The 12,378-nt window shown below is 39.8% G+C and overlaps 1 protein-coding gene across 1 annotated transcript in view; it reads right to left on the bottom strand.

Annotated features, from left to right (window-relative positions):
• The window catches only part of ATP10A (ATPase phospholipid transporting 10A (putative)), a 117,521-nt gene that overhangs the window by 48,562 nt on the left and 56,581 nt on the right, over positions 1-12,378 (bottom strand). The window contains exon 3 of the mRNA XM_075737565.1: positions 2,310-2,395. Within this exon, the coding sequence (XP_075593680.1) occupies positions 2,310-2,395 (86 nt within the window). The remainder of the gene's footprint in view (positions 1-2,309; positions 2,396-12,378) is intronic.

Below are 12,378 nucleotides of genomic sequence, written 5' to 3'. Positions count from 1 at the left end.
ACACTTTTGCAGATATAATATAGAGCCAGGCCCATTTCAATGTATTTTGCAATATTTTTGTGTTTTTTTTAATATCATGTCTCCCTTTACCCTGGCCTGCCTGTTCTACATCGGTTACCTATAGTGATCACATTTCAGAATAACTGTGGGGAACAGAATTTTTACATGTACACACACACACAAAAATATTTCTATTCCCTGAAGTATTTGTCAGCACAAACATTAGAACCAAAGGAGCTCTTTGTATTTTAAACAGAAAAGAACAGTCTTAATCAAAACTGGAAACCTACTAAGAGGTCAAAACATCAAGCAAACTTTGACATTAATGTCTCAGCACAGCTTTTACATATAGATCTCTGGATGTCTACTGTTTCATAGCATCCCTATTTAAGTATCTCAGTAACGTTTCTTTTCCATTGAGGTATTATCAGATGGGAGCTATCTGAACCTTTCTTTCAAGCAGTGACTACCGGTAAGATTTTGAACAAGAGTTAAGATCTGAGTTTGACATGGCAATGACATGTTTCAATTCAGATGTGCTAATTACTATTCATCTTGCTACTATATGATTTCAAATGGACCCATGATTTCATGATACTAATGAAGGAAATCTAAAAAGTTGAGGGGGGAAGTCTTCTTCCATGATAAATTAGAAGACTGAGAGTTTATTTGTTGAGTGGTTGGTCCCCTCCCTTTACTTCAAATGCGCCACAGTCCTTTAATTGTAAATCTCTTGCAGCATAGCTGATGAGACCTATAAATCACCTGATGCTTTCTGCCAGATTCAAAACTGATGTCTTGGCTTTTTGCTGTGTCAAAATACATTCACATCATTTATGAAACATTAAAATATAAAGAAGATTAAATAGAATCAATATTGAACAACAGTCTTCTAAATGGTACTACCATGTTTTCTGCTACATAATTCAAATGGTTCTGTAACTTACATGCTACAGACATTTTCCACACGGAAATATATATATATAAAATAAAAGACAAATTTATGCATATCTCCTACAGTATTCAACCTCTGCTCAATATTTTGGGGACTAAGATTCACACACATGAAGTGTGCTAGAAAAGCTGCCAAACTTTGCATTTCCATATCTGGAAATGTCATTTGTGCAGTAGATCAGGCTCTCTATTAATGTAGACAGTTTTACACCCTCATGCAGTAATGTCTAATACTAAACTTTTATTTTTAAATGAACTGTAGGGCTTTGTACTGCTAAATAAAGGAACACATTTTCCCACACTACAACTTGATGTAGTTTCAAAAAAGCTATCCTGATTTACACCAGTTGACAGTACATCCCACACAATCTGTGACATCTGAGAGTAGTAACTGAAGTGGTAAATAGCATCACTATAAAAAACTCCCCAAGCTCCAGCAATTTACCTTGTGCCATTTACGCAATTCAATACTGCTTATCACTCCTAATCAATATGGGTAATAAATCATTGTATTCTAAACAGGGTTAGGGCCTGTTTGACTCTCTTCATTAAAATTTAGACAAAAATTAAATATCCCAGGCTCTCACTCTCTATGTGTTTACAGATATTTGATAAATAAGTCATGCAAGAGTGCATGTCCTAAGTCACCCCTGTTGGCATGCCTGCGCACTACAGTCCTGGCTATGCTAGAAGCAAAGTGCTTTACACATACTAAAACATTTGTTTCTGAGCAGGACTGATTGGCCAGAGATGAGCACCCTGTTAATGCCGTTCTGTTTGTTTAGAATTAAGTCAAGTGGTCATAGGTGATTCTGCATGGTAATGTACAAGCACCTTGTGTGAGACAATTGTATTTTGTCTGAATGAGAGGGAAGGAATACTGCCATAGCTGGAGAAATATCAGTTTTGCCTTCTGATTTTCCTCAATGATGCTTATATTAAAAGAAACATCTAATAGACCCATCTTCATAAAAGCAGTGTACAACAGATTGTGTTTGTTTTGTTGGCTCTCTTGGACTAGTTTTCTATTTCTTCCCATTTCCAGATTAGCTTTTTTTGATCCATGGAGGGAAGGAAAGGGAGAAGAGTGTCTGTAACTGCACTGCTTCATGCATTCATTTCTAGAGTGCAAACTGATCAAAGCTAAAAAGTAAATCCATCCTATGGAATGGAAACGTGAGGCTCCCATCTCACCCTGAAGTGAGGATCCTCTAAGAGAGCCTTAAATATGCAGCCTTATTTAGATGTGATGATGATGCAACTTACAGAACACAACCTAAGCCAAACCAGCATTTATGTTATTCCATATTAGAGAAAGGGAATGTATACTGAAGGATATTATATGAAATACTCACATGTAACCTCGAAACCTACTTAAGTCATTGTTTGGCTTCTCGCATTCAATGATACTGGTGAACTTCAAGGGGTCAAATTCTGAGTCCTGGAATAACAAAAGTGTTAATTACTTAGGGCAAAAACTTGCAAATTATAGTCAAAATCACTTTCTTTTCTAGCTTTCGTAATATATTAAAATCCAGGGTTTTTTTAAAAAGCAATCAAATTAATGACACTGAGCACTGGCACTGAAAATCAAAGGGACCTGGGCACCAAAATTCCTTAGATGCCTTCCAAAACCAGGCTGACTTTTTTGTTCTGCGAGTGGAAGAACATGAGTTTCTAAAAGTGTTAGGTAAAAGATGCGAAGCCGAGAAGTCAAATGAATTTGGTCTGGAGTGGAAAAATGAAATTTATCTCGGAAGGCTCAAAATATTCAATAGTATCATTATACTTCACATTCAGTGAAGCTACTGAAAATCTAGGACAACATAAGTCAATATACTGCCAATTATGAAAAAGCTAATATGAGCTTTTGAAATATTAGCAAGACTACTTAATTGCTTTATGCCAAAACAGATAAATTAATCTACTACAGTAAATTACATATAGCAGAGTAACTTTTTCCTAATTAACACTTAAAAACCTTCTTGATTCTCTAGCTCATTAATCTGAAGCTGGTATTTTTGCTGACTATATATGTTTACCTGTAGTTAGCACCTTGTTGTGTCTGAGGAAAAACATCCTATCACAGCATAATTACTTGATTTTGTTAAATAAAAATCAAGGTTTTCCCTTCTTTGCCAGATCAAACAGACTACACAGTGAAATCAGAGACATCCGGTCCTGGTGCTGCTGAGAAGGCTGTTTGTCTCCATCAGTGAGGACTACCTTTAGAAAACTGCTTTGCACACCATTTGAATGAAAGAACCAATTGTGAATTATCATATTATTAAGCTTGCAACAGTGCTAACACTGCAAATGTGATGTTTTATAATGTTTTTGCTGAGCAGCTGCAGACCCCAACCACTACTTTTTAGAACACACCATGGGAATAGCTGACTGAGAATCAGCAACCAAAGGACAGACACGATCTCATTGCCAGCTTCTCTGAAGCATACAGGTGTCTCTGTTTTTTGATATTGACTCTACTCAGAAGAGGTAGAAGAAACTAGATTTTAAATAAGAGATAAAAGAAGCTAGAGGATATGTCAGCATCACCATCAACGCCCTCCTTCATTTTTCTACCAGTTACGCCTGAAAGAAAGACAGACTTACAGTATATAGAGGACAATTCAAACCACCCACGCCTGACACTTCTGGAAACCTTTCCTGTATTTTCAAGAAACAAGAGATAATAAAGAGAACCATGAAGATGGGCTGTCACTTAGAGACAGCTACAGCCCACTGGAGGAAAGAATCGCTTTTATATGCAGAATTCAGCTTGTAAACAAGGGGGGGAAAAAAGGAGTAAAAACAAAGGACAGCTCTGAGCAAAGAAGATTGCTATGCTAACAATCAGACTCTCTAAATTACGTCAAAGCTGGCAGTCAAGTACCTGAGCCTTACCAAGAAATTCAGATGATCTTCTCAGCACCACATACCGTTGGTATTTAAGCTCATTAGATACTTCTCCTGGTAAGCCTTAAATTTCTCTAGATGACTGAAGTTTGATGCTGGGAACGCTCAGCATTAGGTTCTACAGAGGCTGTAGGGAGGGGCAGATACTGTAAAGCCACACATTCACCCCCTTTGACCCTTGTTCCTCAGCTGCTCACTTCAGATAGGCACAGACACCAGCAGTCACAAGGAAGGAATCACTGGCTAGAACAGACATCACAAAGCTTTCAGGCCTTGACATCTGGAATCTGTTACCACAGCTCCTACACTGTACACTCTGTGTTTCTGCCTCCAGCAGTCAAAGGTTCCCCTTACAGAGACACTATACTGGCAGCCAGTGCTCCTGGCAGCTGTCTTTACGTGACCTTGTTGGAGAAGGTGAAGTTCTCCCAAGTCACACCAAAGCTTGTGCTGGGAAAGCCTGTGTTGTCTATGTAACGCCTGCTCTGCTGCTCCAGAACATCACCTTTTCCTTCCTTGCCCTGGTATGTTCCTTGGCAGGAGAAAAAAAAAAAAAAAAAAACTGCACAGGAAAAATATTCTACAAACATTGCTCAAGGTGTTTCAATAATACACTGCCTGCCTGCCTAAGTATTGTGTAAAAGAAGAGTTACCACTGTAGTTTAACTTGCATTTGTAAATTGGAGGGAAAAGACTGGAAAAGGAAACATTTCTTTTTATTATAACATACTACATATAATACAGTTACTTTAGCACAAATTTTCATTCAGTGGTCTTAAAAAAAGGAAGAAAGAAAGAAAGAAAGAAAGAAATCAATCAATCAATCAATCAATCAATCATAACATCCCTAGAGACACCTAATAACAAAACCCAACGTAATCAAATGCAGGTTTTCTGTGGCTGCTGAACTCAGCAGAGAGAGCATGGTTTCAGTGCTGTACAGACACAGTAACTTCTAGAGCAACTGGAAGTTTGCAGACTGAATTCCCTTTCTGCTAAGAAAACCTGCCAGCAAAGCCAGTGACTTCACAAATAAGAATAAAAAAATCTACTTAAAACCTAGAGCTAAAGTCTTCACAAAAAAGAAAGATCTTGTCAAGATCAGAGGACCAACCCTGCCCGACTTCACCATCACCACCATGCAACAGTCTTTCTCCCTCCTCTGTTTGTTGGATTCTTTTCATTTATGACTCAGTTTTGGAACTAAAAGTCCTTTATCATTAAATCTAACCGTCTGTGTATTTGTGTTCTGTTACAATTAACTTGAAATATGTGATTATGGGCTTTAACCAGATAATATCTGGGAGGGGAGAAAATCCAACTAGAATAGTAGTTTACGTAAGGGAACAAAGCTGCTGAATTCTGATTTATGGCAAAAGCTCTTTGTTTTATTAATAAATCAAATAGTTCCATCTCTTCCCTGTGAAATGGAAGTGTAGATAGACACTGTATATTACAGCTGATGACACTGTTTTGATGTGAAAATGACTTTTGGTAAACGAATGAACAAATATGCTAAACACCGCCTGCGTGTGACTGCTTTCAGTGGTTATAAAGAAGCAGAAAGTTAACATAAGATTTCACAATGATCAAAGTTTTATTCCTTTTTATGCTGATACCTACACTTCAGCAGCACGAAATATAAACTGTGATGATGTTCTCATGTATTAACAGCTAAGAGAAGCTGCAGCTAGACAGAACTCAAAGCCAAAAGTGTTGCTTTTACAGTGCACAAATCATTTGTGCTGTTTTCTGGGTAAAAGTCCATGAAAAAATTAAATTCTCCACCACTACTATTAATTTTTCTCTTACAGTGAATTTCTGCATCACTGTTAAGACATAGAAAACAAGATCAAAATATGGTCAAAATTAGCACTTTCCCAGACCTTTGTCCAAAAGTTATCTGATGTGCTGAAGATTTTCAGTGTCTTACTTCCCACTTACAGAACGGTTAGGCATTAAAGCTGTCCCAGCCTCAAGAGGGATGAAAAGCTCCATGCCTAGACAGACTGCAATCTGAATTGAGGCTTTCCAGTGCCTAATTTCCCTAAGAACTTGACATATTTGGTGTTCTTGTGATCTCCCAGTGCACATCAACAAGACCACGTCACTCACAAAAAGCAGCTGGAGCCATTTCTTTTCTTTTCTGAAGGTATGTAATGGTGTCATATTTATTATATGGTATCTCTGCATGTCTCCCACACTTGTGCCTTGTGCACTGCTGATTTGAAAAAACAACTTTGTAGTTGATACAAACCTGAGAGAGATTCACTGATAAAATAAGTCCCCTAGATTATTTCACAAAACTGTTGGATAGCAAAGGCCAGGGCTAAATCCTGTTAATGTCAGTTAGATTTTTCTGTTAAACAACCTGTTCTCCCTTTGCTACAATGTAAATTTTAAGTGCCATCACTAATTCTAAGGATGAGTGCCCATAAAATATAAGTAGTAAAGCAAAATACCTTGCTTATGCTTAAGGCAGAGTTCTTACTACTAGGTAGGGCTTAATTCAGAGCGAAGATTGGTCATTGTTAAGATGTTACAGAAAAACTGTGCTTGAAAGGATACATGAAGGTCACTTGGAGAAACGAGAAATCTAAACAAAGGGCCAGAAATTATAATACTAGTTTCAGTGAGTGCCAACTTTGAAAAAAACCAATATAAGCACCACATATGCCAAAGTTTAAGCAAAGTCAAGCACATCAAATTCCTTTAACAGAAAAAAAGAAACAGCAACCTGAACTCAGAAGTTTTTACTCCTGCACAAACACTTTACGGCTGCACACAATCATATTCCCACTTGTGCTCTCTCCCTCCTGGCCAATCAATCTCAAATTCTCTGAAACGGTGAAAGAGCAACAGTATGAGAGATGGATGATATTTAGGAGTCAAGAAACACAAATTTGGCTTTCATGAAGCTGAAAAGGGAACTGAACCCTTGTTTCCCTTTGTATTGAGCAAATGAGACTAGTGTAAACCTCTCTGCCCATGTTATTCACACTATCTTAGCACTTGTAGGCTCTAAAAAATGAGTAGCTCCAGTCTTTTCCAAATGTTAGGTATTAGCTCTGTTTTTTTGACACAGTGTGCACAGACATAAGCTCATTCATATGGGCTCCAATTTAGTCCTCTGCTGGTCTTTCAGACGGATGCTGCTCCTCCTGTTGGGTTTGAATTTCCCATCACCATCACGGTATCACAGCACTGTCACACTCTACAGCAGGGCTCCCAAGCTGTGCTGCCTGCACATTGGCACCAGGATGCAAGCTACTTCCGAGAGTAAAAACACAAAATGTGTCTGGTTGCCATTGCTCTGGAGAATGTAGGGAGTGTGTGGCTGGTTGGTAAATGCTGTCTGAAAAACTGAATGACCGCAGGCCTGCACACAGGGGACGAGAAGGTAAAACTCGCGACGTGCCTTGACCTTAGTGCGTGCCCTAGCCAAACACCAGGAACCTGCTGCTCTGACCACCATGGCACAACACAATTCTTTTTCTGCGGGCAAGTCATAACAAGGTCTTGATAGATGTGAAACAGGGGTTTCAATCATTTCATCCCACACAGTTTGAGAGTTTCGGAAAGACAGAAATAAATACATACATCATTTTGTCAACAATGAATGCATAGAAACATCCATGTATATCCCTATATTGTGGTTGTTCATACCCTGCTTTTAGAAGCCTTCAGTGACTAAACGTTGTCTGCTTTACCGTAGTGGTAAGAATTCTTTCTTACCAATATAATTTTAAAAACAGGTCTTGAAGGTTTCTGCAGTATGAAATGATGCACAAGATACATTGTAGGAGTGAAGACCACTTCTTGCTTAACTATTCTGCCATACTATGTGATGTCAAAATGGAAAAAAGGAAAAAAAATAGAGGAAAAAAAAAGAAGGGATTGAATTAAATAATAAGAGACTGACTTTCCTCAAATACCTGACTTCACATTTTGATTTTGCCAAAACAGCCTTAGTTCACTGCCTTCCTCTGAAAAAGTGCTGACTTTTTAGGAACTTGTAAGTATTTCTGAAAGGCTGAAACTTGTCAAAAAGACACACAGTGATACTGATATTAGGTATTTTATATACTCAGGGATTCTGCAGAATATATTTCATTTCTTCAGGACTCTTCTTGCTAGGAAAATGTTTAACACTCTTTCCATAAATCCAATTTCTTCCAATTTCTTTAAAAATTAGGGAAATTCATTCTTACTGTACATGCAGCAATGGAAAGACTTATTTTCCTTAAGTAAGCAGACTTAGTCAGATTGCAAAAATCTGCTAAATATTGATTCCTTCAAAACTGAATTTCAAATTAAAGTTAAATTGCAGATGTAAAGGGTTTTGTGACTAGGCTTTAACAATGCTCTACGTATTAAACCTGATAAAGAGTTCCATTTAAAACAATAAATTAGGTCTGCAATAATTGGGCTGTGTCTTTGGGGGAAGCACAAACGTACACAGGTGAGGAAAACATAACGGAGAGGTGTTTTCTTTAAAGTTTTCCTTAAAATTCACCACCGTCCCTTATCTCTCAGGTGACTATTGATGTATCTACCTCTGAAAAACTAGCATCCTAAAAAGCCAAAGTGTTGAGGGGAAGAAAATCTTACAATGCCTCTTTTACAGAGTGGGAAAACAACAGGTAGACAGATGAAGGAACTATAGAGATCTGTCACAAAAAAAGAGACTGAATTTAGCTCTCTCCAATGTGACTTTGGAGCTTCAGCCGTAAGATCATTCTGAATCTCTGCAGTGAAATGCCAACCTTTCCGACTCTGTTGGCAACCTCACGAAACTGTCATAGCTCAAGAAGCAAAACATGCTGCTCTGCCAAACGAGTTAGTCTGACAATTACACAGTGTTCAAACAACATATTCCCCTTCATTAAATGCATGTTGTATGGGTGATTTAATGGCCTGCTAGTGATATTAATAGTGCATAGTTATTAAAATGTTTTCCTTTATTCATCTGCCCTGCTGTACTGCTGCACAAACCAGAGTTTAATGTTCAGTCCTTCCTTCCAATAGGACAGCAGGAGTACACCAGGATGCCCTTGGGTGACAGTGACAGTTACCCGCTTATCACATTGTGTTTACTGGCTATGCTGGGGATCTTATCCAGGCTTGTCCCTGCAGTACAACTGCTAGATGAGGGCTCTGGGATTTGTTTTGGCGTCTGTGTCTGGAGGAAACAAGAAGGGAGAAATGGAGTCATGGGGACAACTGAAAGGAAATATTTAATAGACGAAAATCTGCCTCAGCCAGAAAAATAGCTTTCCAGTTTAAAAGCTTTTAAGTGCAATAAGAACGCATCCTCCTAATGCATCTGTCCACCCTATTATTGCTTTATATAGCAGTACCCTGCATGTACCATATAAAATTAATCTGACCTTTTATTAATGTGCAACTGGAATTACATATTGATTTTATGTATCCAAAGCATGCAGACTGTTTATATACTAAAAGAGTGAAATGTTTTAGTGTGTAAACTGCATTAGTCTCTCTGGCAGAATTTATCTGTGCCACTAATTCATGAGAAAAGGAAGAAACAGTTTGATCTATGCTATTTAGGAACTAAACAGATCCAGCCGTACATCAGAATTTAATAGCTTTGTTTTCCACACTGACAACTACTACTATAATTGGATTTTTTTGAGTACTGTTTGTTTAAATGGAACAGAGATGTTCAGTAGTCAGAAAGACTGGAACAGCTGAGCAAGCCAAATATATGTTCAGGGGCTGATCTTCCTCTGGCTGACCTAAGTAAAAGTTTTCCTCTTTGTAGAAAATAACATGAGGGAACAGTGCAATATCCAGCCTGCAGGAAAAGAAACGTGTTGCTTGCAAGGCCTAGGAAGACTTCAATAATTCCATGACAGCCAGCTGAAGAAACTGCTGTTAGTCGATCATGGGACAAAAGTAGCAAAAAAAATGCCAACAATGCCAAAAATACACACATGCAAGTTCTAACATCCCTTGGGATGATGGCCATTCTTAGCAACGCACTGAAAATTACAGTGGTGTGAATGAATCTGTTCATGGACTGTAGTAGTGCTGGAGAGCAGTAAGGGAACAGAGTATGTCAAGGCTGAAATATGGACCCAGACCTGGACAATAAGAAAGTGGTATCTGCCTGTTCCAAAAGGCAGCAACTGAAATAAATGAATGAGTTCATAGTCTGTAAGAACTGACCTCAGCATTAGCTCAGTGCTTCAACTAAACCACTGACCAAGCCTCTCAAGGGTTCACAAAACTCTGCATACAACCCATGCTGCTCCTCCAGGGGCTTTTTGCTGCATGCTCACAGACTCAGTGAGATGCAACCCTCCCACTCTCCAGTGCTTTCCCCTTTCTGCAGAGATTTCTAGCAGTCTTTCTGCTGCATTGCTAACTGCTGGAAGAAAATTTCACTTGATTAGTGGCAGAAGCACTGCACAGTCCTTTTAATTTAGTAGCAAAAAATCTCAGCTCAGCTTCCGAATATACCTTGGCCTACTCTTGCTCTAGTCTGGGCTGCTGGCCAGTCTGACTTCTTGTGGGATGAAGTTCTGCCAGAAGAAATGGGAATGGGAAGGACTAAGACCCTTTCCACAAGAAGAGGGAAATGCCAAGCACCTCTCTTACATAATTTCACAAATAAAAACCAGAACACCACAGTCCTGACCGGAGAGAGAGTGGCTGGTAATGAAGGGGTTTCCTTATGAATGGTAAAACCTAACAGTAGCAGCTGTATCGTCAGGACGCAGTTAAACACATCAAAGCCTGATATGCCCATCTCACCCTGAAGACAGAGAATCTGGATAAAAGAAGCTTTATCTTGCAAGGTATTATGTTTAAAAAAATGGTCCTAGGTTGTGAGGAAAACTTGTAACATACAGCAACCACCCAAGGAACTGAGAAACTCCAGTCCCTGCCAGCTGCAGAAGAGCAGAGAGGGAAAGAAGCAGTCCTAATGAAAAGAGACCATTTATACCAAGTACTACAGGGTAGCATTCATATCAGCACTATCACAGGTTTGTCAGCTTTTCCACGAGCAGCTCCAGTGCAAGAAGGCTACATAAACAAGAAAAAACTCCCCAAGCAGGACACTGGCACACGGTCTTCACTTGGAATTGTATCCTGTATCAACATTCATCATCACACACCTGCCCTACTAATGGTCCTAAGGCAAACATGGCATTCAGAGTGCACCTTCTCCACTTAATCCCAGCTGGTTCTGCACTTCTCTTACAGCCCTACAGAGAGGGTGGAGAGGCAGCTGCGAAGATCAACAGTCAGTCTGAGGGCAACGGGGCTGTGGTTGGCATGCACGGTACATGGGGAGAGTTAGGATGGCTCCAGAACACTTTGGGTAAGAATTCACCCTCTGGTCTATTTTCATCTACTATTTATTTTACTGAACAAGTTCCTTTTCGATCAACATGCTAAAGACTCCAGTAGTAAAGTGAAAAACACCTTTTCAAAAACTCAAGGGATTCAAAAGTGATTTTTTTTCAGACACCAGCTGATAGCATAGATCTTATGAAAAGAAATTCATGACAGCCTTGCCAGTTCCAAAACTGGACAGCAGAGCTGGGAAATGAGCTGAGGGGCACGAACATGTATCGCTGGGGTAAGGATTGAGGTTGGCTCCCCCGTTCAGCACTCTAGCCAGCCTCATGCTTCAGGCACACACAATGGTTACAAAGTTCCTGCATGGTGGCGTCTTCAGTAATACGTATGCCTTGTTCAATTAAGTGTGGAGTTAAAACATACACAAATATGAGCTGTTGAACCAGAGCACAGCAGAACAGCAGAGTCTCTTACTCTTGCGCAGCCTTTCCTCACCAGGTAGCAGTCCAGATGTCATCTACCTGGACTTCTGCAGGGCCTTTTTTACATTTCTCCACAACATTCTTGCCACTAAATAGGAGAGATCTGGGTTTGAAGAATGGACTGTTAGATGGATAAGGAATTGGCTGGATGTCAAAAGAGTTACAGTCAAAGGTTTGATGGGGAAGTGGAAACCAGTAACGAGTGGTGTCCCACAAGGGTCCATACTGGGACCAATACTATTTAATGTCTTCACCAATGATGCAGGCAGAGGGATGGAGTGCACCCTCAGCAAGTTTGCCAATGACACCAAGCTGTGTGGTACAGTTCATACACTTGAGGGAAGGGATGCCAACCAGAGGGACATTGACAGGCTTGGGGATACTGGTGGATGAAAAAATGGGTATCTACCAGCAATGTGTGCTTGCAGCACAGAAAGCCAACCATATCCTGGGGTGCATAACAAGAAGCATGGCCAGCAGGTTGGGGGAGGAAACTCTCCCCCTCTACTCCGCTCTGATGAGATCCCACCTGGAGTACTGTGTCCAGGTCTGGGGTCTCCAGTACAAGAAAGACATGGACTTGTTAGAGTGGATCCAGAGGAGGGCCATGAAAATGATCAGAGGGATGGAGCACCCCTCCTGTGAAGAAAGGCTGGCAGAGTTGGGGTTCAGCCTGGAGAAGAGAAGGCTCTAG

The sequence above is a fragment of the Balearica regulorum genome, chromosome 1, assembly GCF_011004875.1.
Source record: "Balearica regulorum gibbericeps isolate bBalReg1 chromosome 1, bBalReg1.pri, whole genome shotgun sequence".
Lineage (NCBI taxonomy): Eukaryota > Metazoa > Chordata > Aves > Gruiformes > Gruidae > Balearica > Balearica regulorum.
Note: the sequence above shows the minus strand (reverse complement) of the source record. Positions and strands in the feature narration are given on the sequence as shown.